The sequence below is a fragment of the Trichosurus vulpecula genome, chromosome 6 (genome assembly GCF_011100635.1).
Source record: "Trichosurus vulpecula isolate mTriVul1 chromosome 6, mTriVul1.pri, whole genome shotgun sequence".
NCBI classification, from domain to species: Eukaryota; Metazoa; Chordata; class Mammalia; order Diprotodontia; family Phalangeridae; genus Trichosurus; species Trichosurus vulpecula.
The window spans coordinates 223,330,572-223,357,408 of NC_050578.1; the positions used below are offsets into that span (position 1 = coordinate 223,330,572).

The 26,837-nt window shown below is 41.8% G+C and overlaps 1 protein-coding gene across 9 annotated transcripts in view; it reads left to right on the top strand.

Annotated features, from left to right (window-relative positions):
* SOX6 (SRY-box transcription factor 6) overlaps positions 1 to 17,877 on the top strand; it is a 550,764-nt gene extending 532,887 nt beyond the window's left edge. For all 9 annotated transcript variants that reach the window (XM_036763144.1, XM_036763143.1, XM_036763146.1 and 6 more), the window contains one exon: positions 13,547 to 17,877. In XM_036763144.1, coding sequence (XP_036619039.1) covers positions 13,547 to 13,850 — 304 coding nt within the window. In that variant the 3' untranslated portion in view covers positions 13,851 to 17,877. The remainder of the gene's footprint in view (positions 1 to 13,546) is intronic.
* Positions 17,878 to 26,837: the final 8,960 nt, after the last annotated feature.

Consider the following 26,837-nt stretch of genomic DNA (forward strand, 5'->3'; position numbering starts at 1 on the left):
TGACTATAGGCATCATGGGGTGAAGTCCTTTTTGAGTCCTTTTTTTAGAAGGGGAAACTGAGTCTTAGAGGCAAAGCAGCTTACCCAGGATCAACAACTGGTAAAGTTAAGATTCAAACCCAATTCTTTGAACTCCACATCCAGGGCTTTTCCTACAAGATGGTGTTTGTTTCTGCCTCATTTTCCCATGAAGTGAAACTGTGTCTTATAGATTAACTCTGAATTAGTCCTGGATTTGTCCCGATCATCGTGGACAGAGAACCCAAGAACCTGGGGTTAACCCAAGGTCTTGATTTGAGCAGGAAATAGGGAGAGACCTTAGAACACAGTCACACCATTCTTGACTACCTGGAATACTCCCTCTAGGAAAGGTCATTTTAGAGCTGGTAGAATAGACACCTGTATAAGTCAGTTGGACTGTGCTGATAGATTCCCACAGAGGGGCCAGTGTCTGTGCTTCCCATTCCGTTGGCCATTTCCTGATTTTGGCTGAGTCGTCATCCCTTTCTGAGGTTGGCTTGCCATTTAAATCCACAGTCACTATGCAGGATTTCTGTTTCCAATTTCTTTTCTTCTTGTAAGTGGTTGTGCTTGATAGATTATTAACTTCCCTAGGTTAATCTTTTGAAATTGACCTTCCTTAGATGCGAGGTTGTTACAAGTAGAGTAGAAGAAAAAACAAACATGAAATTCAAAGATTGCTATTGACTTCTTGATGGGATAGGGGGCAGGATCAATATTTATAGCTGCTAGTTGGGAAGACTTGCATAACTTTCATGCTAATAAAAATTACATAGAAAAGGCAAACACTAGCATGTCTTGTCCTAACCATTCAAATAACTAATTGCTTAGAGGTTCCTCTTTTCAGTAACTCCCCTTAACCTTTTGAGAATAGTTTAGAAAAATAACTCCTATTAGGTGAACTTATTAATAACTTGAGTCAGACCATATCCTGGATGGAATTCCCTTCCTCCAGTGGTACAGTTCAGTTCAATTCAATTCATTTCAATAAGTGTTTTATTAATTGCCTGCTATATGTGAGGCATTGGGCTAGGGAGAGGGAAGCAAAGGTAGATACTGGCTCAAGCCCCCCTTTCGAGGAATTTATAATCTCAATCGGGTTGGGGGCGGGGGAGGGAAAGGATAAATACACAAAGAGGTGTGATATAAGAGTAAGATCAATGTAAGGGATAGAAACGAATAACTAAGCCACAAAAGTACAAGAGAATGTAAATATTAGATGGGAAGGAGAGAGTCAGGTAAAGTGGTATATGAGATTGGGGAGTGGACGCATCTGAATTTATGATCCTCCTGAAGAAAGCACCACTTAATAATAAATGAAATTGTGTTTTGGGGGATTTATACACCTCTAAGAGCCTCTTCTCCCCACCCTCATGATTTGGTAAATTTGAAATATTCTGCTAACTTCAAACTTTTCTTTAGTAATTTCAGTGTGTAGAATGCCTTGTTGAACAGCCTTGGATCAGCCTTAGATTTATGGAACTGAGATGTAAGAGGTCTAGGGTTGCATCCTGCTTCACTGAGTGGCCAAGAACAAAGTACTACCTTTTCCTGGGCTTCCATTTCTTTCTTTGTAAAATGAAAGAAGGCCTTCTAGACTAGCAGGTTATAACCTTTGCTGTCATGGACCTCTTGGCCAATCTAAGGGAAGCCCTCATACCTCTTGAGTTATCTGGAAAAACCCATATAACCTTTGGTAGTCTGGGGAGACCCCTTCTTAGAATAATTTTTAAGCTATTTAAATAAATTTTAAATCCTTTAAAATAATTTTTAAATAACAAAGTTTTTAAATAAAAAAGTAAATGCTAAATTACAGTTAGTAAAAATAAAGATGTAATTATTTTTTAATCTAAGTTCACAGATCCCCTGAAATCTATCCATGGATCCCTTGGAGCCCTGGTCTAGATGGCCTCTGAGAGTTCTTGCAGGCTTCATGTTGGTTCTAAGGGAATGATGTAAAAACCATAAGATATATGGTTTCCCATGCTTTTGTTGACTAAAGTCCCAGCCTTGTAACTGGTCCTTAAAAAGAAATAGAATTCCATTCAGTACTTTTCACATTTATAATTTATATGAAATAAAAAAAAATTGTATTCTCCTTATGCGTAAGTGATTTGAACACTTGGCACTTTGTGTCTTACTCCTAAAGGCACTGAAAGGAGCCTTTAAGGTGTTTCTAACCACAGCATACATGTCTGAAACATATCCTTGACCACCGTTCTGAATAACTCTTTATTACCACATTATCCTCCTGTCTCAAGTGCTGAAGTTAGATCTGGGAGGGAGAATTTTGAAAGATGACTTTTATTCAGGTCTTCTCTACAGTGGTGATTTCAGAGGTGTGGCACAATCTCCTGATGTAGAGAACTAGGCTACATTTGTTTCTTGACCCTATATGGAAGAGTCTCTGGAAGGGTCAGCAAATTCTAGGCATCTGCCTGTCTAAATACACAGACAGCTCTTTTTGCTGCAGGCCAAAGCTAGACAGCTCTCTAGGAAAATGCTAATGATCTGGAAACGGCTGTAGAACTTGGCCCCCATCAGGGTCCTTCCCAATTGCTTCTGCTGCAGGTAAAGCATTCTTGCTCATCTCTGCAGATGTCTGCTTCTCAGAAGCAGCACACACTTTGATTTTGATTTGTTCCTTCCTGATTTTGAAGGTCTGCTACCTGCCACCTATCCCCCATTTATGAAATCTGAAATTCGGATTGCAGCCTTGCCAACTGACCTGGAAAATAACATTTTAGGAAAGTAATTCCTGATAGGCTGAGCCTCATGTCCCAACTAGGGCTTGCTGGAAACATTTTTCAGTCAGTCAGTCAATCAATCGATCATTTGCTCAACCAGAAAGTATTTTTGTGTCACCTACTATGGACCCAACCCTGTACAAGACTCAATGGGAGACAGAGATGATAAACAACAAAAGTTGATCCAGGGCTTTTGATCTTGTGGGAAAGGACAGATGGCAATACGCGACATGATGACTTATCGTAGATGGTGGTGATGGCGATGATAAGATCTGATATTTCTGTGTAATTCTTTTAGGTTCGTGAAGCACTTTGCTTGCACTGTCTGACATGCACAATATTTAGTGTAGTGTTATAGTCTTAGATACTTTCAAAAGATCCCTAACATCATTAGTATAGAGTACCTATTTCATTGATGCACATCACACATAGATCTTGTATACTGTTCACTGTCTCTCTCTATTGCTTTTTCCTAGGGTGGAAGTGGCTCTGGTTCCTTACTTTTCATGGCCTTCTTTGTGCTGGTAAAGATATCAGGATCATCAGATCCATGCTCTTTTAGAATTTCAGAGGCATGAGGGCTTTCACAAATTGTCTAGTCATTGTAAGCAGTGAAAAGAGTCCTGCATCTGGGGTCAAAGAACCTGGATTCAAATGCTGGATTTGCTAAATATCTGTTGGGCCTTAGACAAGTCACAATGTCTCTCAGCCTTATGCTGCCCTCCTTGATAGCCATCAATGGATCCATATTAGCTAATGAATACTTCAGTGGATCTGTGCTTTCATCAGTGTGGGTATTCCTTCTATGATGGATCCATCCACACCTTCCTATCCAGTATTATTCTTATCCATAAGTCCTTTATGGAAGACCTTGCTTGACACTGGCTTCCTTTCTCTGGATCTCTGAGTATTTTGTACATGCCACTGCAACTCTTGGGCAGACCATCTGTAATCCCTTGCTTTTGTTCCTTGGGCAGCTCACTTCTTTTCAGATCACTGATAAGCTCAGTAATCATCCTGACTCCACTTCTGGAATGTGGGTCATCATCATCGGTGCAGCTCACGTACATCTACCATGTGTCATTCCATTGTTCTTTAGATCCCTTGCAATTCTGATTCTTTGGAGATCATAATATCTCTAATGATCTAGCATGAGTCACAGCTATAATATATCAGTAGGAGAATATTGTGATAAAAAAATGAGCTTTGGCAGCAGAGAACAACTTAAAAACACTGAAAGTGCTGCATCATTTCCCAAATGCTGTCCAACTCACTTTGGTCCTATTCCAATGCAGATCCAACTCATTGTCCAACTATAGTACTTGCCCTAGGTATAGTCATTCCTAGCTCAATGATAGCCCATCTAATTACATGCCATAGTGTGGACAACATGTAGTCCTCATCTGTTTGTTTTTTTGGTTTCCATATATGAATTATTCTGCTCATCTCTCTTGAGTGGGTGTGTAGCTCCTTGAGAAGAGCAGCTGATGGTGCAGTGGATAGAGCTTTGGGCTTTGGGCTTGGAGTCAGGAACACTCATCTTCCTGACTTCAAATCTGATCTCACATTCTTACTAGCTATGTGACCCTGGACAAGTCACTTACCCCTGTTTGTCTCAGTTTCCTCATCTGTAAAATAAGCAGGAGTAGGAAATGACAAACTGTATCTTTGCCAAGAAAACCCCAAATGGGGTCACGAAGAGTCAGAAACGACTGAAATGACAAAACAAGTGGCTCCTCAAAGGCGAGTATTCCTTGGCTCTTCACAATGTCATCTGCAAACAGGTACATCTGGAGACATCCCCATCCAAAGGGAATTCCTCTCCTGTTTGGAGCGTGCACAGGATATCCTTGTGACAGAAGCAGAAATCTTTGACAAGCATATTTTCCCATATCATAACTTGCTGAATAAGGAAAATCTGGGATCCTTGAAGAAGGTTCTCTTCAATAACAATTGCCAAGGAAACTTGCATGCTATTAACATATGTATGGGAGCCACTTTGTTGGGAAGGATAACTTAGGGCTATGTTTTACTCACTGCAGTCAAATGCTATTTTGTGATCCACAAACGGAAGATTAAAATTTTGTGGCAGTGCAGATGTGGTCTGCTCGAAAGAATTGTCTGAAATCTTGCCTGTGTCCCTCACCATATGTTCATCAAAGATACATTTAATACATACAAAGACCAATCTCATAAAGATATTATAGAGATATAAAAGTAGGCATATGGTTCCGGAGTTGGTATTGTCTTCTCAGTCCCCCTTTTTATTTTTTTTGGCAATAATATTATTTATGGTACTTTACATTCTTTTGAAATCTTCCCTTTCTTAAAGTTATCTTGAAAATTTCTGAATGCCTTTAAAATGATCTAGTCTCCAGAAAGCATTTCTTCTGTTTGTGATCGGTAAGGACTAGCTGCTTTTTCTTGTTTTATTTTTAAGTGCTATTTCCAATTCCTTGCATAGCACAACAGAGAATAAGGTCTTATAGTACAAGTGTGGTAGTTCTGTTGACATCAATGATGAGTACAGGTTGATATAGAAACACTGGCAGATGTGCTCCATTCCACATCTATTTGTTATCCTTCCAATTTCACGCTCTTTGGGTTATCTGGTGTAGCTGAACCCTAACAGAAAGTTTTCTGCAGGTTTCTTCCCCTCTTCTTTGCTTTTGTGAGGTGATATACTAGTAATACCTTCCAGCCTCCACAAAAAAGGTTCAACAAATGGGCTCATGGTCTAACCTGCATTGCCTTTGGCTAACACACCTTTCTGCTTGGCATGGAGATCAAGTGTTTGCTAGCTGAGATTCCGGGGCACTTTTGGCCTCCTCATTTTGCCATTTGTTCTACACTGGTTACATTTCCTTACTCAAAGGAGATCGTCTGTGTCTTTACTCTTTTACAGAGTAATATCCATTTTCCCTCACCAAATATGTCAGAGATACTCCTTCAATTCCTCTTTCAAATCTGATAAAAGACAGTGCTGCCTTATTCCAGAGACTCTTCTAAAGCAAAAGGCAGTAGTATACTTGGTAGGTTGAATTCATATTTAATGAGAACTAGTAAGCACATGGACTTTTCAAAAAGTTTAATTGTACTTTTTAATGAAAAAAAAATCTGTCTTCTCTTCCTTTCACCTCCTCTCTCCCCTGCCATTTTGGAGAAGAAACAAAGAAAAACAAAACCTTTTGAGGAAATTTATAGCTTATTAACAAATTTACAAATTTGTCAAAATGGTGTCTATGTGTTAATCTCATAATTTGTAACTGTCATAGGCATTTTGGTGAATTGGATGCACCTCTCCTGGTCTCAGTTGAGCTTGCTTTGACATGAGACCCCATGATCTCCTAGCAGAGAGAAAGAAGGAGATGGCTTCTCACTCCTTTGTTCATTAGGAAGGGCCTGAAGGGCAAGGGAAGGGCTGACACTTGGCTCTCCTGGGAGAGCTCCCTGAAGAGAAAACTGTTCTGCAGACTGACTGCTGTTCTGTCCTTGAGGAAGAAGGAGAGAAGGAGGAAAAAGAGCAGCATATACTGCCAAGAAGGAGTTGGGAAGGGGGAGAAAGAAAAGGGGGGAAAGAAAGAGAAAAAAAAAGAAGGGAGAGAGAGAGAGGGAGGGAGACAAAGAGGGGGAAGAGAGGGAACAAGAGACAGAGACATAGTGAGAGAGAGACAGAGAGAGAGACAGAGACATAGATAGAGAGACAGAGACAGAGACACAGAGAGAGAGACAGAGAGAGAGAGACACAGAGAGAGAGAGACAGAGACAGAGAAAGAGACAGAGAAAGGAGAGGAAGCCCTATTCTGATTTAGAATCTACTGGTCTAGATCATGGCTCTTAAGTTGAAAGGACATTATAAGCCATTTAATGCAGCCTCTTATTTTACAAATGAGGAAACTGAAGTCCAGAATGGTGAAGTGACCTGTCCAAAGTCATACAAGTGGCAAAGCCAGTATTTGGACTCAGGTTCTGACTCCAAATCCAGGATTCCTTTTCCTCACTACGACACTTCATTACTCAGGTCACATGTTGGGCTCTTTCTTGGTGGATTTTATTCCTATTTCCTTCCTCCTGCGGGTTGGTTGTAGGCTTTAAAAGCTCCATGCCATGTCTGAGGGTCCCTCCTTTTTGAAGGACAAGCCAGTTTTGAATTAGGCTTTGTTTGCTTGCCCTTTTAAGAATAGAAAACTGCCTGGCTCCAGAGTCTGAAGGGCTGGATCCAAATTCTGCCTCAGGTACTTTCTAGGCGTTTGACCCCGGGCATGTCACCTAACCTCTCCCAGACTCAGTGTCCTTATCTGTAAAATGAGGAAGGTGGATTAGATGGCCTCAAGGCTCTCAGTCTATATGATCCAGTCAGAGAAGGCCCCGGACCCTATTGCCTAAGACCTGTTATTCTAGCAGGAACCAAAGTGGGAAAGCCAGAGTTCATAGGATTCCCCCTTCCTCTCCCCTCCCCTCCCCGCCCTGCTGCCCTCTCCATTTCAAACAGCTATAAGCCAGCTTATTATTAGGTTATAGTGAGAGTATCCCCCAAATGGGAAAACAGTCGGGCTCCTAACATTCTATTCATCAATGTCCCATTTTTCAGTCCACAGCTTGTGTAAATAGGTCAAGTCAGAGCTGTTGTAGCTGCGTGCGGTGTCTTCTCTTTATCCCGTCCACTAATTTGCTGTTAATTTTTTTTAACTTTATTCTAACTAGTCGATCAACCGACTTCAAAGTCAGCTAATTCTGAATTATTTCCAATATTGGTGGTGTTTCTGTTAGATCTGGGACTTTCCCTGCCCCAGCTCTTTCTGACTCCCTTCCTGAAGAAAGGGTCCACAGTATAGCGAGTTATCAGTGATAATACTGAGAATAATAATATTAGGGTTATTTATAAAAGCCTTTAGTTGGCATTATATCATTAGTGGCTGCTAGGTGGCACCATAGTGCACAGAGCGCTGGGCCTAGAATTAGGAAGACCTGAGTTCAAATGTAACTTTAAACACTACTTGAGTGACTCTGGGTGAGTCACTTAACCTCTTCCTGCCTCAGTTTCTTCATCTGTAAAATGGAGGTAATAATAGTGCCTAGCTTCTAGGGTTGTTTTGAGGGTAAAATGAGATGTCTAAAGTGCTTTGTAAGCCTCAAAATGCTATGTAAATGCTAAGTATTATAGCTCTAACTTTTATCACACTTGAGCCTCACAAAGCCCCCGCTCTCTTATTGAATGGGCCACTGAAGCCGAGAAAGGTCAAGTGACCTGAACTGCTTCACCCTGTGAGTTAACAGTGCATCTAGTACTTGGATCCAGGTTTTCTGACATCACAGGTAGTGCTTTTCAATTACATCACACAGTCTTGGGCACAGGACTGTGTCCTGCAAGAGGTACAAAGAAACCTCAGGCGTGGGGTCTGCCCTCGAAAAATTTAGACTCTAGTAGAAGTCCGCTTTAAGCGTTCATTTACAAAGGAGTACCTCCAGGGATGAATGGTTCCTAGGTTTCCTGTGCCCCTTTGCCTGATGAGATGACTGTAGCTCAGAGTGGTGAAACAGCTTAGACCAGGTTAGATAGCGAATCCAGGAGCCCGGCTTTAAACTCGGGCCTTCTTATTATATACCCAATGTTCTTTCCTGCTACACCATGCTGTCACTGTGGACGTAGACTTGGATCGTCTTAAATACGTTTTCCTGGGACGACGAGAGGGAAGATGCCTTCTGCTTGTCAGGTGGGAGATGCTTTAAGGCAATAGGATTGACTTCCCACCAGGCACCAAGGATGAGCCGTTCAGAAAGGGAAGAAGGGGGAGTCCCTTTCTCAGAGGCATTACTAATCCTCAAATGACAACCTAGATTTACCCAGGCCACACCAGGCTGTCTGTCTCCCTTGTCCCTGCAGAAATGGGTCATGGTTTTAATTCCCAGGGACTGACTGACTTTAAAGGAACTTCTCGGGTCAGTGACCAACCTTCTGTGCTCCTTGCCTGCCTCCTTGGGCATCTCAGTTCACAGGAGGTTTTTCAGCTCTATTTCTTTTATAAACAAAGGGGAGGACATGTAGGTAAAAGGGATTTCCCAGGACAATTTTGGTCTTCTCCCTGATGTTTGCACATGGGCCCCAAGCTCTGTTTTCCCTACAAGTCCTGGAATATGCTCACTAGGGCTCCCCATCTGGATAACAGATGGTTCGCCTACAATGAAAAAGGCCAGAGAATGCCATCAGTCCTGGGGCCTTCCCCCATGATGCTAGCTTTCATTTCTTTGGCTCCAGAATAGGTGGCCTTTAGCAATACTAACTCTATTAATGTCATTTTCTGTTGCCTGATCCTGGAGGTGACCCTGTATTTTCAAAGGTTACGCCCTTAGAGCACAAACACATCCTACTAAGTTTGGAAGGTTTTAGCTGTGCTCTTGGTCATAGATTGTCTGCTGCCCAAGAGTCAATTGAGCCAAGTGGGTCAAAGCTATGGCATAGGTGGGGGTTGTTCTGTGTTTTCCTTTTTTGTTTTGATTTTTGTCAAAGCAGCTCATGAAGACCATTTACTGAGACGTGTGTATATGGGATATTACTTTCATATGTAAAATCGCAGATCCTGGGATAATCGTTCTAATTTTAGTAGTCCTTTAGGATTTACAATATACTTTACTCACAAAAACTTTGGAGAGTAGCTACAAATATTATCATCCCAATAGTACAGATAAGGAAACTGAGGCAGAGAGTGATTAAAGTGATATGTAGACCTGTATTCAAATCTCTGATCTCCATTTCCTAGGTGTGTGACTAGAGGCAAGTTATGATTTCTTCAGTTTACAGGAGGAAACACACCCACTGAAGGGAAGTTGGTGGCAGGATTTGAAGTCAGGTTTCCTGACTCTCTCAGTCCATTAGGCTATTTTTTTTGGAGGCATTCAGGGTTAAGTGACCTGCCCAGGGTCACACAGCTAGTAAGAGTCTGAGGCTGAATTTTGACCCAGGCCTTCCTGACTTCAGGGCTCATTGCTCTATCCACTGTGCCCGTTAGCTGTCCCCCTCCCATTATGTTTTACTTCCACAACACTGACTCCAAAACCTTACTATTCTTGTCTCCCAGCTTTGTCTTTGTGATATATCTTGACCAAATAGGGGATTTTGACTCTTAGAATACAACTTCGGTACCTACTATGGTCCTTCACGTCTTTGTTCCTTTCTCCAGCAAATCTTCCCCCTTCTTGGCAATGAGTTCTAACAGCATTTGGCCCCTGAAGTAAATATCAAAACACTGCCAGAGTGAGGCCATTCTAATTTGCATGTCTGGGAATATGATCTTCTGATTTTTTTTAATCATTGAGATCACAGGATTTTTGAATTGCAAGGGACCAGTTCCATTGAGCTCCATGTAATTCAGCAGTGGATTTCTAGATATGTTTTATGTGTATCTCTTGTGCCAGTGAGTGAGATGAACAGATGGTATATATATTTATATATGTATATATGTATTATATACACACATATATATGTATGTACATATATATAATATATAATTTTTTTTGCTTCTCCTCTTCACTGCCAACTTAATAACCAAATATTATCAAACAGAGAAAATCTCCATAAGTTTGAATCCATTTCACATCATATTTTTCTATTGCTCTGATGTTGAGGTTGAGTATTTTGGTCAGTTGGATCAGATTTAAATTGATCATTGAGTCTCAAGTCATCTGCTGTTCTCAGATTCTGAAAAATAGATAAAAACACAAATGTTTGTTAATGTCCGATCTCTTCTCAAATCCTCCTCCAGTGCTGTCCTGTCCTGTGGAAGTGCCCTTGGGTTCTCAGAGGCCCTGCCAATGGAACCCAAGCCCTGGCAAGGACAAGCTGGGAAGGCTTTAATTGTGTGCCCTACAACAAACATTCTGAGTGTCTGCCATGTGAGGACCAGCCTAGCTAAGTCAGGAGAGATTGGCAGCAGAGGGTTGACCACCAAGGAATGACCTTTTTTTTGGCTACAACAACTTGTAAAAGAGTTTATTATGTTTATTATGGAGCAGAGGGGTTTCTTGATCTGCATTGGTGGAAGGTTACACTGATAAAATTATAGATCTTTGTAGTACTAAAATATGTGTCAGTTAGTTCAAGGGATATTTTTTTAATCTATCAACAAAGCACTTATTAAGTACCTACTGTGTCTGGGAACTGGTGAGGTAAAAAATCCAACAATCCCTGTCCACTAAGAGATGTGTCACAAAACGAACTAAGCAACCAAGAGGAGAGAATATCCAGGAGCAGAGAATGATCGATCATGTCAGGTGCAGCCTGAGAGGATGAGAAGGATGAAGATTGAGGAAAAGGTCATTAGAGGTCACTGGTGACTTTGGAGAGATCAGTTTCAGTTTAACAATGAGGTCAGAAACCAGATTGCAAACAATTGAGAAGGAGAGGAATGGAATTGAAATGATGGGGCTGGGGGTAGGTGGGGAGGAAGACAGTTCCACCCCTCTGCACTTTAGGAATTTAATCTTGAAAGGAAGGAGAGGTAGAGTGTAATAGCTTGAGGGGATGGTCAGGTCTAGAGAGGGAGTTTTTCAGGATGGGGGAGACTCGGTTATACTTGTAGGCAGTGGAGAAGAACCAGTAGGTAAATTAGGTAAAGACTGAAGGTTGAGAGAGGTTATACTGGGGACAATCTGCTAGGAAAAATTAGAAGGAATGGGATCAAGGGTACACATAGAGGGGTTGATCTTGGTGAGGAGAATGGTCACCTCTTCATCAGGGACTGGAACAAACGAAGAGAGAGAGAATGAAGGATGTTCTCGAGGGAAGGGGGTATTTAGAAGAGAGAGCCAATGGCAAATGGTCTAAATGCCTACTGTATACTGGGTGTTGGGAGAGAACAAAAATCAGAAAAAAAAAACAAAACAAATCCTCATAAAACATATAGCCTAGTAAGCAAAACTCAACCCTATATTATTAGAGCTGATAACATGTTCGTTGATATTTCTGAAGACTATGAGCTTATCTGCCCATCCTTTATGGGCAGCAAACCTTGATTTGGCCTTGATGTTATGAGTACAGGAGACTATATCCAGATCACAGCTTCCTGATCATCGTAGTGTGAGCTCCTGTAAAATGGGCTAATATCATCGGAAAATTAATATCATCAGAAATTCACTGAATTCACTCATTGCATGAATAAGTCAAAAATACTTTTGAAGCCATCATCAGAATTCAGTCAAATCTAATGAGGCCTTCGCTGCCTTGGGCAGGTGAGCGTGAAATCTAATTTGTGCTCATTTGCCCCAAACAGCAGCAGTTCCAAGTTTACTGATGTAGTGTCAGTGTCTCTGAGAGGAAAACCCACATTTTATGAGATATTCTTAATTAGACCTTGAGACTTCTCTATTGTCTGCCTCCTACAGACTGCCATGTGACTGCAGGTCAAAGGGACTGATTTGGTACACTCCGTACCCTATAGGAAGGGGTTGAGGGATCTTGTGGCTTTATCACATGTCCCAATCTGGGTGGATGTGGTGAAGTATCTGTCCCATTGTGATTTTCTATTACATACATATATATCTATATATATATAATATCTTGTTATGTTATTCTATTATATGTGTGTGTGTGTATTAGATCCCCAAAACAAAGCTAATGAGTTGAGGTGGGTGGGAGTTGGGAAGGGGGAATGTGTGAGCAGGAGCAGAGCATCTATTCTGCAGTAGTCAAAATTACATGTAGATTGGCCTTGTCTCTTTTTCTTTGTGTAAATAACTAAAATACATTGGAAGACATGGGAGCTGCTTTGGCAAGTACAGGTCATTAGGAATGTACATTGAGAGTCCATCTCGTCCAACTCTCATTTTACAGATCAGGAAACTGAGTCTGAGAATTAAGTGACTTGCCCAAGGTCATACAGATTGTAAGTTTTGTTTGTGGGATTCAAACCCAGGTCTCCATAACTCCCAAGTCTAGCATTCTAACAACTATACCAAGTCTATTATTTCTGGGCTTGTTCCCATTGAGATGGCCATATCATTTTAGGATAGCTTCATTTATCGGGCTCCTGTGTTATGCATTAATAAGGAAACCTAAAGTGTCTCAGGTCAGTGAAGCGTGGCCACTCTCTCTGTCTCTGGAGTAGTTTCTTGTTTCTTAAGTCGCAGTTAAAATACCTGTGGACTCAGCTGAGAAATTGGAGTGATCACATGCCCCAGCAGGGAGCCAAGACTGCCCTTCTCCTGTAAGCGAAGCTAGAACTTGAGGAGGCCATGAAGCTGTTTAGTCGGTGGCCGTGCATCAGTTTCTCTTCAGAAAGACTCTGCAGGCTTGCAGAAGGCAATGAGTCACTTTGTAGAGGAGAATAAGAGCCCTGGAGCCTTTTCAAATTCTGACCCAACTTCGAAGAGGCAAAGCTGCCAAGGCTTTCTGAAGCTGAACTGCTCCCCCAGCTCCAGGGACCCTCAGCAGCCACCGATGCCAAGTTATGTGCTGGTTTCACGATTAGGGAAAGAATAGAAACTTTAGGAAACTTCCAGTCCATTTTCAGCCTTGGAATTTCTATTTTTTCCCCCAATAATTTGGTGAGAGGGTGGAGGGAGCATAAGGATTATTATCCATATTTTATAGATGAGGAAACTGAGTCCCAAGCTAATGAATGCCAAAACCCTAGTTATCACATCATGCTTCACACATGGTTGGAAAACGAAGCTCAGCTTACCACCCCTGTTACCCATGTTGGTAAATATGTAGAAGCAGTGTATCTGCTGCTCACCAAGAACATAAATGGACATGTATTTTTTTAAATCTTGTTTTCATACAGGCAACAGCCTCAGATTCCCATCACCACAGGAACGGGTGTTGTGTATCCTGGTGCTATTACCATGGCAACTACCACACCATCTCCTCAGATGACATCCGACTGCTCCAGCACCTCGGCCAGCCCGGAGCCCAGCCTCCCTGTCATTCAGAGCACTTATGGCATGAAGACGGACAGCGGAAGCCTGGCCGGGAATGAAATGATTAACGGGGAGGACGACATGGAAATGTACGACGACTATGAAGATGAGCCCAAATCAGACTATAGCAGTGAAAACGAAGGTCCCGAAGCCGTCAGTGCCAACTGAGGAGTGTTTGCAGAATCTAAATGCTCAGACTGGGGTTTTTTTTTTCCTTCTTCATTTTTTTCCTGAACAAAAAAAAAAAAGTCTTAAAGAGCCCGCATGCATTTGTGGCTCCCCAATTACATCAGCAGAATGGTCTTAATTGTTTCATAATGTGTGAGACAGATGGAGTTTTCCCTGATTTTTCATGAACTTGTGTTTTTTTGTTTGTTTTTTATTTAGGTGAAGACATATATTAAATATGAGACATCGGGACTTGAAAACTTATCTGAATCCATAGCTGTCTTACCAGTCTTACTTATTTTTTTTTGGTCTTGTTTTTTTTTTTCTCTTTTGGATGTTGATAAAGGTTTAAGTTACTGTTTTTAGATGGGGTTAAACATTCTCACTCAGGTATGCTGTGCCGGCCTACAGGTTGTGAATGTGTTTTTATTCTGAATTATGTTAGCAAACAACTGCAGATTTCATCTTGTGAACGCGAGCAGAATGTCTGCGGGCACGCAAGCGCGGCTGCGTGCAGAGCACTTAAAAAAGGCCTCTGAATTCCATTTTTCCATGTGTAGAGTTGAACTTCTAATGTGCCAAACTTTTTCATCACTCTTGAATCTTAAAAAAAAATTTTTTTGAAAGTCTTAAGGGAGACACTGCAAAGTCTTAGACAATCCTTTGGCATCTAAAAAAAAAAAAGGATAACCACAGGTTGTATTTTTTTCCTTTTTTTTTTCTTTTCCAGAATATGGTAAAGTACTCAGGAATCTGGAGACAGGATATTGTAAGGAGTGAGCTTGGTTGCCACCGTGCATGTACCCAACTGCTTTTGCCTCTCACTGTGCCATCAGTGTGTGACATGACATGACGTGACATGATATGATGTGATGTGATGGGATGTCTGCACAACAGAGCGATCACCAGTTATGAACAAGGCTGCTTGTCCCCATGTGAGGCTGCCTCTCACAACCCCCATTACCCCTTTGCCTTTAACCCTGGCATTCAGTCTTAAACATATTTTCTCTTAAATAATTTATTCATTCCAGAATGTCAAGGGTCCAATGATTATTTATTTTAAAAAGCATTGTTGGTGGCATTAACTTAACAATCCTTATTTCTACCTTTCTACCCTAAACCTCCCCAACCCCCTCCCCCCCTTTTTTTTTGGTCCTCCATTACCTGCTACAGACATGAAAATGTATGCAAGGATTATATGTCCCCAGAACATCTGGAAGCATTTCTTAAACATAATGATAATTCAAGTTAATATTTTTAAAGCCAAAAATTTCTTCTTTACAGTGGGTAACTGGCTATAGGGCTGTGTACTTGTGGCCCAGGTGTAGGCCCTTACAGCTGAGCAGGCCAGCCTTCTGATTTTCCATCCTAGATCTGAATTCCTTGGGAGCTGATCTCAGCTGGGAGTGATGAGACAGGATTCAGGACCCCTCCAACAGCAGGGCCAGACAAGAAAGCCCAGGAGCCAACCCCCTCACTCATCCATGCTTGTAGGCCCCATGTAGGAGCTATGGGTGAAGAGGGTACCAGTCCTGGCCAGCAAGACCAGTGGTTGTATGGGGCTCAGGTTTGTTTATAAAATCCCCAGGACAGAGAGAAGTCGCCCAACAGCCTCCATGCTGGAAGTAGAGAGGTAAATAGTGAGTCAGGATGCATTTGGGGAATGAAATGTAAACTTTGGAGGAACCAAAAGGAAAGGAGGAAAGGAGCATATTCTCTTGTGAGAAGTTCCTGCTTTTAGAACCAAGGAACCAAGAGCTCATGGAGAGGTAGAAGAATTTCTACCCCCTTCACCTTCTTCACCTACGCAAATAAGTCACCATTTCTGCAGCAATGCAGCCCATATGCCGATATGTGCTCCTGTGTGTGTATTCGTGCATAGAATGGGAGATAATGTGCAGAACTTAATTCACCATGCACATGCAGCACCCATCCCTGAAGAGGTTAACTGCCTAACTGTAGGGCCCCTGGGCTCCCAATGATACTAGCTCCCTCCTAGGTCGAGCAGTTCAGTTCTCTGCCTACCCCATATCCCCTTCCATTAGCATGGTTCTTTTTTCCTTCTCCCCACTGTCTCCATTTGGAAAGCCTCATTCAGGCTCATTCATCCCCAGTGGGACAAAACGCAAGCTCATTACTAGGACATAGGAACAGGGCTGTCAGATTTCTTGAGCCAATCTCATCACTTGAAAGCAACTAGAGGATCTTTGTATTTATTTTCTCCAAACCCAAGGCCATACCCAATAGCAATAAACAGGTCTAGCTGAGAGGAGCCTGAGGTCCAGGCTCCCGTTAGCTGGTGAGCGCTCTCTACAAGCTGATATAGGTACTGATAGACAAGCTGTGTTCTTAACATCAGTTGGGGATCAGAACTTCGTTTGAATATGTTTTTGCTCAGAAGAGGAGGAGGAGGAGAATTTCTTACTAAAGATGGACTATTTATTATATGGTCTTACTGACTTATCCAGTTGGTCACCTCTCCTTAGTTCTCTTTCTCTTACCCACCCCCTCCTGTTCCCCATTTCCCAACACCCCGCTTGCTCCTTCCTTCTTGGTTCTGTTGCCTAGGTAGAGTGCTGTATGGCTAGCATTGTGTCGTCTGTAATTAATTTTGCACAAAGGCAAACATTTAGAGTAGTTGGTTAATTTTGTTTTGTTTTTATGACCATGCCAAAATAATATTCTGGGCTGGTGGAGAACAAAGGACTGTTCTTTAGGACTGAAACTTGATTTTGCTCGTAGTACAAACACACACACACACACACACACACACACACACACACACACTCACACTCACAGATGTTGTTTTGTAAGTGTTATAAGCACTGGATATAAATGGTATTTTTTATCACTTCTGACTAATGTGAAACTGTTGTACGAAAAATACATGAACAAAAGTCATCTGTTTCGACTCGTGTGGGCTTGCCCCGCAGTTGCCGGATTTGAGTCATTTTATGTCTTGTTATTTCATTTATTTATGCAAAATCCATGCGTGTATGAACACTTTGTTGGAGCCGCAGCCCCCGCCCGCCTCAGCGCTGGGGTTCGGTCACTTCTAGCCACGTTCTTCAAAAATGAAAGGCTATTCAGGAAGGATCTGATTGTAAACGTCTCATTCATTCATTGGGTCAGACGGGAAGGTTGTATCTGGATCTCAATGGTGCGCATAAGCAATTTATTGTATTTATTAGCCAATTTTGGCTCTAAATGTCGGTGGAAATTAAGAAAGGACAATCGTAGCGATAGCTTCATTTTGCTTTTATCGGGGCTCGAAACAAAGTCTTTTGATGAATCTACCATCTCATTTTAGATTTTTTTTAAAGTGTAAATATAACATAGGAAATAGAATTTTATTTTTGGTTCATGAATAATTAGTGAAGTATAAGTTATGTATTTACTTTTTCTGTTCTGTATCCATGTATATTGGTCCATATTAAAAGCTGACAAGTCACTGTACCTCATGCAAATGCTGAAATTATCAGAGTGAGAGCCGTGAGAGCTCAGGCTTGGACCTCTAGCTGGGATAGCAAGACCCCTCACTTGGGCTCTCACTGAATTTAGAAGACACCGTCCACAGACACAGACTTTTTTTTAATATAGAAAGTTGATACATTGAAAATACCAAATTTCCAGGATAGCTGGTAGGAAACTCAATTTGCTTTGTGAATCCAAGCAGAATGCATGAAATAGTCCTGTTACTGTTTGATAGCAGAAAGCATGAATAGCATTTGGAAAGCATAAAAAAGAAAAAAAAAGAAAAAAAAGATGTCTGAAGATTAGACTCATTAATAAAGCCCCACCCCTGCTCTGCCCCCACCATACCCCAATACTGAATAGTTTGAATAATATGAGACTCTTTATTTCTGTGTCCATTAGTTCATGGTATTGTCATATCGCAGATGAAAATGATTTACACATCGTAAGAGGACGTATGGGGCTTTTCCCTATCACTTGGAATTGGGGCACCGGCAGGAAATACTCTTTTTAACCATTGTGCCATGTAGTTAATGGTGGGATAATATATACATAATATATATGTATATATATACACACATATTCACACACATAGATACATGTAGATATGCATATATGTATATATGTGTGTATATATGATATGTATATATACATGTGTACATACTGCTTTTGTCCATAGACTTTGCCCCATCTCCTGAAATTATATAATTGTGAGGGAGGGGGTGGGCGGGAAGTCTATGGACAAAAGCCATCAGGCTATTCCTGTGCTTAATGAACAAATGTGGTGTTTTTCTGTTTGGGACAATTATAAAACGTTTCTTGTTTTCAAAGATACCCAGATCATGATGAAGTCTAACCCTGTCCACTCCCATGGTTCTCCTTTGGGAAGCACTGGCCCCAGGAAGAGGCTTGATCTGAACCCCCAGTAGGTCCTCCCGCCTCTGGTTCCCCAGCTTATCTAAGGAAGGGCTGAAGATGGCTGCCTTCACAAACTGGGATGCATTAGGCCTGTTGAACACCAGTTTATTTATTTACCAGAGGGCCAGTGAGTTACCTTGTAGTGTCAAAGCTGAAACAAAAGACTGTATTCTTTTCCTCTGAGAAGGTTGGGGGTGAGGGGTGGCAGGTTACTCCAAGCATTCCCACCTAGGACAAGGAGTAGATGAGCCACCATAGGCTGCCACTGTTCAGAGCATGCCACTTGAGGAGAAACTCATTCTGGCCCCAGCACCACAGTGTAGTTCCCCTGCCCTCCAGTTTGGCCTAATTGTTTTATAAGAGGCGATTTTCCCCAGTAGTTGACAAGAAAGGTTACATTGCCATTTGAGACCATGCAAGATACCCTGTGCCCAGTGCCATTGAGTTGCCCAAGAATTGTAGCTGGTTAAATGTAACTTGATGCTTTCCTGGGTCTTCATTTTTCATATAAAAAGGGACAAATGGTGCCCCCTCTCTGAGGGACCTTCCATTGGTATTCATTTAAGAATGGACTTGGCACTCACATCCATTCTTCTCAAAGAATATTTGTGTCTGATCTCATCTGCCCTGCTATGAAGCACTTGTCTCATCGCCTTCTTGCGCCACCCCCCGCCCCATCCTGACATGCTTTTCTTAATAAATGAATTCTCTCTGTGATTCCTTTTGACCATGTTCCATTTTTCTTATACTGTATAATGTTAGGACCCCAAGGTGAATGTGATATAATAATTGATCATCAGAAATATCAATATGCAAACATATTTGTTTTCCCTTCACCTTCCATCAGGGGCTGAGCCATTTGCTCTTGAATTCCTGCATTCTGGAAGCAGACAACTTTAGTTCAGAGGGCAGGGCAGAGTAAGGGCCTCCAGGATGGGGATTAGAAGTGGGGGGTTGTGGGGTCGCTCATTGAAAACCATTTTCAACTCGGTAAGGATGGCAGTACACGAGCTGGAGAGCAGCTTGACAGTAGGGTGTACTCTTAATTTCCTCTTTCTGAAGAACCCCAACTGAGGTCCTTGGTGCTCCTGGATTATGGGAATGTGCAAATATTTCACTGTGTGTGTATGTGTGCACGCTGCCCCTGTGCATTCTCTTTCCCTCTGGCCATCCTTCTCTTTGTCTCTCTTTGTCATAAGTGTGTTTTTGCTTTTTTGAAAGCACAGGTTTTATCGTTACCCTTTCCTCTTCCATACTGCCCTTCCCCACCCCTCAGCTTGTAGCGTGATAGAAACCTTAGCATTTCTGTCCATCCGTCATTGTATTTGCCATGTAAATTTTTTTTATTACATTAAGACAAGCTTATAAGCTGTTACTACATAACTTATCTTACTGTAACTCTTTATTTCCTGACGTAATTTGTTTGTGATGTATATTGTGGGATTGTACTCTATGTTAATTTAATCAGCACAACTCACTGACTTGCTGGACTGACACGCTAGCTGCTGTTGCCAATTGTAAAGTTTGTGTAGGGCTGTAGGGACAACTACAACTCTGTTGTCAAGGTACTATGCTCTGGTTCCTATAGCAACACCGTGGGTGTGACCCTGGAGATGCTAGGGTTGCTGTTGAGATACACTCTCTAGCAAATTTTAACTGGCAGGTTTTCTTCATAGAAATTCTATGTACAATGCAGGTACCTACCTGGGCCCATGGCTGGTAATGATTTGGGCGTTTAGAGGAAAAAGATTAAAAAAAAACTAGTGTCTATTGCTGCTTTGAATATGTTTTAAAAGTCTGAAAATGTAAATAGTTTATCAAAAAAAATCTTGTACAGTCCAGTGTAAAGTTTTTAAATGAACTTACAGGTTGCCATCACATTTTTCTCACCCTCTCCTCTCAACACCGAAAACCAAGTTTGCTAAGGATAAAAAGCTATTGATGACAAAGTAATCTCTCAACTTAAAAACAGAAAAAAAATGAAAAAAAAGTTTTAATAAGAGAATCATCATTCTTAGCTTCGTTGCATAAACAGACTTCTTGGGATTTTGTTGTGCAGTATTGACGTGAGGTAAATTCGATATTCAATAATCTCTCAGTGGTACTTTTAAAAAGTCTTCTCCTCCTCCTCTGCCTCAGTAATTAATGCAAAAGACACAGTTGAAAGGCACACTGTCTTTATATATTCTGGTGTATGTTGGCACCCCTGCTACATATTCCTTTTTTCCCCCTTTCTTTTGCCTTTATTTCTTTAGTTTTCCTTTTCCTTTCTTCTTTTCTTTTCCTTTCCTTTTACTTCTTTCCTTTTTTTGCACAAGGTGCTTTCCTGATATGTTAAACATGCCACCATCCTCCGGTGATACCGTATAATATGCCATGATGGGGGTATCCCCCCCCCCCAGGGGAGTGTCTATAAGAACTGCCTATTTATGCTCATTTACCTCAAGACTGTCCTCTCTACCCTTAATCTAGTCACCATCACTCCATCTTTTGTACTGCTGTTGACACTTACAAAATTAAAGATAAATTTTGTTTTATGACATCTGCGAGTGTCCTTGTCTATGCGACGCATACATTTCCACCTTTCGTCCCAATTAAAAAAAACAAACAAACAAACAAAAACTGGAGTCAGCATTGCTGAACTGGGCGTCTAAAGGGGACTGATAGGTCACCAGCCTCATAGTAGCTACCTGGTTATATTCCTCATCTTCTTGGTAAGGAGTTCTTTTGGGCTGCTTTGTCTTGAAAAGCATGCCTACTCCATTTCGTGGCTCATGTTGGGAGGATGTATATTTTTGCAGCAGGAAATGCTTGTGAATTGAGCCTAGAAGAATCAGGTTAGTGTCACAGATTCTCCATAGGGCTGAAAGAGATCTTTTTATCTGTACCTGAATAGGAATCCCATCAGTAACATTACCAGCAAGAAGTTATCCAACCTGTTTGAATACCTTCCATGGAAGAGAAACTCACTACCTGCCAAAGCAGTTCATCCTATCCCACTTTTGGATAGCTCTATTAGGAAATTTGTCTTTTCCTTTTATAGACCCACATTTGCCTCTCAACATCTTCCCATCCATTACTTCTAGTCTACCATCTGGAGCCCAAATGAGTCTCATCTTCCTTTTCCATGATAACCCTTAAGCTATCACAATGGCTATCACAATGGCTCTCATTTCCCCACCCTAAGTTTTACCTCCAGGATAGAAATCCCCAGTTCTTTCAAGAGATTCCCCTTCATGGCATAGTTTTGTGTGCCTTTAAATGGTTAGTTAGGTCTTTTGTCAACTGGAGTTGAGAATATACTTTCCTTTGAAAAAATGAAATATTTACACCAAAGTATGCAGTTGCAACACCCAGGTATGAAAACCTGGGGGTCCTGGCCACTCACTCGTTGTACTGCAACTTAATATGGTTGGCTAATGGCTTAGATGGAATATTCTAAGAAGAATGGCTGGGCTATGCTTTGGGTGTGCCTGGCAGGTTCCAAAACACTGGATCCACATGGCACTGGTTTCTAGAACAGATTCTCAGCAATTCTCCTTTTCAGTTGGACAGTTGGTTCCAGAGGATGGGAGCTTTACCTCGATGGGGTCAATTTGCTAGTAAATGATGTACCCCCAAACTCTCCAAGTAATTTGTATAAGATCCAGCTAGTAAGTGACTAATACAAGGGGAGAGGAGAGGTAGCATAGAGTAATGAATAAGGCACTGGACCTGGGGACATGAAGATCTGATTTCTGTTTCTGCCTCTGATGCTAACTAGCCATGTAACCATGGATGAGTCATTTAAACCCTATGAGCCTCAGGAAACTTGCTAAAATATCAACTTATTTATAGATGGATTAAGGTCTATGTTGGTAGAAGATATTCTCATAAGAACAAAATCATAAATCCTTGATGTATGGGTGATGTATAGAAAGATATTCCTAATAGCTCGCTGTAAGGTTTTACAAACTACTTTCCATATAACAAAGCTGAGAGATGTGTGGTGCAAATATTGTCTCCATTTTATAGGTGAGGAAACCATGGCTTTGGGAATTTAGGGAGATTGCCCTCTGTTACATAATTCTGATTTGTTAGAGCTGGGCTTCCATTCATGCCATTACTGTCTTGGATCCTTGTCAAATTAAAGATATGATTTTACCTGTTAAGTCCTTGAAAATCTTGAGTTCCTCCTGAGTTGCCTTGTAGATTTCCCAACATGGGTGTGTTTGCTTGCCATCTTTAAGACATTACATAAATTCTCTTAAAGTTTTGGCCATGGTAGGGGATGGGGAGAGGTACTGATGACATGTTTTGAGCATCTTGGTGTCTTTTATGCACCAAGTGACAATTTCAGCGTGTGTCTTTCCTGTAGGTTTGGAGATATGTCTCCAATTTAATGTTTCTACATTTAATGAAAACTTTTCCAATAATGGTGGGGACCAGTATTTAGGCACTGAGGTGTCTTCCTTTGTCACATATGAGAATCGTAGCAGAATGAGAATTTAAGGGACATCTGGTACAACTTGCTGTTTGATGGATTAATCCCCATTCCTACCTTCATACCCAAATAACCTTGACAAGTGGCCATCCAGTCTCTGATTAAACAGCTCCAGTGATGGGGAACTCACTATTTCCTGAGACAGAGAGTCCTCTTGCTATAGCTCTAATCACTAGGAAGTTCTTCCTCATAATTAGCTGAAATTGGCCTCCTTATAGCTTTCATGCATTTCTCCTAGATTTGTCCTCAGGAACCAAGCCAAACAAATTGAATCCTTCCACAGGGCAGCTCTTAATATTCTTGAAGACATCCCTCATGTTCCCACCCCCCCCAAGTCTTCTCTATGATGAACATCCCCAGTTACTTCATTGATCCTCTGATGGTACAGGTGGATCAGCTGAAGTGGTAGGTGGAAAAGTCTGAGAAGTCCTAGTGAAGTGACTGTAGGGTAAGACCCAAATTACATCAGTAGTACATTAGTCTCTAGGGATCAGAAGCAGGACAGATGGTAAGGTCTGGTGGGATGGAAGACCATCAGAGTTGGTGACTTTTATTTCATCCAAACCCTGAAATCAGTAAATGGATCCTGAACGGATTCTGGGACGGCTCTGGGAAAGGGGAAGGGGATGAAGAGAGAAGGTGAAGGGAAAGGACATCCTGATGGTCAGGACCCTCTACCCACCCATCCTGAATGGGTTCTGGAGTGTCCCTGAGGGAAAGGAAGGGGGAAAGAGGGAAGAAGAAGAGGTTGTATTAATAGAAATTCAGCATCTGGAAGCAGAGAAGGGATTATCTTGTATCCTTTGTCCCAGCAAAACCACCAATAGAGTATTATTTTCAATTATGAGCATGATATTTTACAGAGTACATCAATGAAATGGGGCAGATCCAAAGAAGGGTGAACAAAATGGTGAGGGGGCTGGAAATCACACCATATAAGGATCAGATTAAGGAAGCAGGCATGTTTAGTCTGGTGAAGCGTGAATGGGGAACAGACTAGCTATCTTCAAGTATCCGAAGGGATGTTTTGCGAAAGAGACTTGACTTGGTCTGCTTGACCTTAGAGATAGGACTGCTAGATGGAGGCTGAGGTGGCAGATTCAAATTCATGGTGAGGGGAAATCTTCCTGTTTTCCTAAAGCGGAATGAGCCACCTCTGGAGGCCTCCAAAGAAGCGAGGCAGTCATGGACCTAAAGCCTTTTCAGATAAACTGCACAAAGGGAGAAGTATCACAGCATTCAATAGGGGCTGAGGAGTTGGATCACTTTCCAGGCTGTGAAATATCAAATGACTGCCAAGCAGACTGCAATATGTGGGGCTCCCTGTTTTCACAGCTCTGTGGGCCGAGGGGTAGCTAAAATCCAATTGATTTAATCAAGAAAATCTGGACAGTGAGGCTCTGAATGGGCAAATTATCCAATCAAAACTTGGATATGAAATTAATGAGATGAAGTTGAATAAAATGTGAGGAGGGAATTCCCATTTAATCCTCGATTCTAGTTAAGTTGAAAGGCTTGAGGATGGAACCCAGGAATGGGAAAGTGGGACCCAGCGGGAAAGACCACTAGTCCATGAGTCAGGAGAGCAAGGTTGTAGTGGCCTTGGAGGAATCAATTTCCTTCTCTGTGCCTCAGTTTCCCAAACAGTGCTCTACATGTAGGAGGAGATTAATTAGTGTTTGCTAAATTAAACTTAGGATCAGTCATCTCTAAAGCCCTTTCTTATTTTGATAGTCTATGATTCTAAGTGCCCTTAGAATGCTTTAAAGGCAGTGTGGTATAATAGAGAGAGCCAGCCTTAGATTCAGGAAATCAAGTCATCTTTGTGCCCCAAGCAAGTTACTTAAGCTCTAGGTGCCTTCAACAATCTAATTATAAGCTGAAGTTTCAGACTGGCATTGGTAAAGGAAGTTTCCACACTGGGAGCTCCACATAGCAAAGAAAACATAGATCCAATACAAATTCTTTTAGAAAGGTGACCAGGAGGGTTTTTATTTAAATGAAAGGTTCTTTTTTTGCAGGGGAGTGAGGAATTGGGAAAGAGTCTTTCCCTCTGAGAATCTTGAGTCCATTTTAGGTTTATCATCTACTTAGTAATACTAGGGAGAATTCCAAGGAGTGACAACCCATTGGGATCCCATCTGATAAAGAATTCTACACAGAAGAATGGCTGACTCAGCTCAGAGGACTTTCATTCAGCTTACAAATGGAAGCTGTGATCCAAGGAGGGACAAAATGAGGACGCTTTGATACACAGAACAAGTCTGTAGAATTACCTTGTGGTCCCCAGCGACGGAGAAATCTGATTCATTATGTGCAGCTCGGTGGTAAAATGGATAGAGCTCTGATCCTGGAGTCAGGAACACCTGATTTCAAATCCAGCCTGAGATAATTACTAGCTATGGGACCCTCCACAAGTCACTTAACCTCTCTTTGCCTCAGTTCCCTCAACTGTAAAATGAGGAAATAATAGCTGAACCTCACAGGGCTATTGGGAAAATTAAATGAGATACTATATATAATATGCTGTGTATATAAGCATTTATAGTATATTTTATATGTTATCTCATATATAAGCATTTATATAATGCTTAGAGCATTATATAAATGTGATCTATTATTGTAGTAGTAGTAGTACTCCTAGTAGTAACAGTACTACTAGTAGTAACAGTACTACTAGTAGTAGTACTCCTAGTAGTAGTGGTGGTGGTGTTATTGGTGGCCTCTACTGCCTTCTTGCTCCCGTAGCTTGGCTGTACTGCCTCTGATTTATGAGATCATGGCTCACAGACCACAAAAATAATTCAGCTGGGTTGGGCAGACAACTACTAGGAAATTCTGCTGCCTGATCCATCTTGTCTTTCACTCCTTATTGGATGCAAACTCTTAAGGCAATTATTATGATGGTTGCAATATGAACTTGAGATTCCAAGTCCCCTCCATTATTGGCAGCTTGATTCTGACTCTCCATTACATCTTCAGAGACTGACGGGTAGAAAGTCACTTCTTCACCTTGTGGTGGTGTCTGGGGCCATCTGAGACTTCTCTACCAAGTGTGTGTTCTCACAAACAGGCAGGACAGTTGAGTGGGGAAAGCAGTAAAGAAAACAGGAGCAGCTGTGGCCAATAGCCCTAAGGAGGGCATCAGCCTCTCCCTCAGTCTGAGGCTGTCTGTAGGTAACAGTTAAAAAAATGCAGGGAGAATTTGAATCTCTGATCCGATCCCTCAGTGGGGCTGTAGAATGGAGTTTGTTGAAAACATGAATAGCATGGGAGGTATCTTTATGGTGTAGCTAAGGAGTCCTAGAGATTCTAGTCCCAGAGCCCATGGCACTCTGCCCTTCTCTGAGGTATTGGGAACAGTTGTGAAAACCACAAATTGATATGATGGTGGGCAGAGGAGGGCACCTAGGATGGTAAGGGCCCTGAGTCCTTGTCATATGAGGACTGGATGTCTTCAAGGAGAAACTGGATGAGCGCTTATCAGGTGTATACTAGCAGAGGTTTCTTTTGTGTGTGGTCTCTCTCAAAGTCTGTCATTCTGCAAAAGGCTTGTGGATTGCTTTGTCCTCTAAGGACTTATACCATTAGGCACAGAAATGCAAAGGGGATGTGCTGTTGTCATCTGTGACCCAGAGTCAGAGATAGCTGTGTCCTTGACCATTCCACCTGTCAGGAACAATGGAACCCTGGCAGTAAGTAGGCATAGGACCCTGACACCATAAAGTTGAATGGGGGTGACTTTAGTCCTCACTGACCAAAGTTGCTATTCCACATGGGCTAAGCTCAGGTCAGAGAGCTTATCAAGAATTTCTTTCCTGTCTCTCTGCTTCTTCCAATTCCCTGCCTTCTCTCTCATTTTCTCCTCTTCTCACCAGGCTTCCCCTCCTAGTCTATAAGGTCTAAAAGGAAAAGCTGGTATAGACACTGCTAAGGAAAATGTCCCGTCTCCATTCTGGCAAAAGAGGACATTTCTTAATTAAGAGGGAAATTGGGCAGGTGTGTGTAAAATATACCATATTAAAAATCTGGGGGCACATTCCCTAGCTACATTGTGTTATTTCTACTCCTCTGTCCCCCACCTCCATTATTCACTTTTTCTTTGCCTGCCC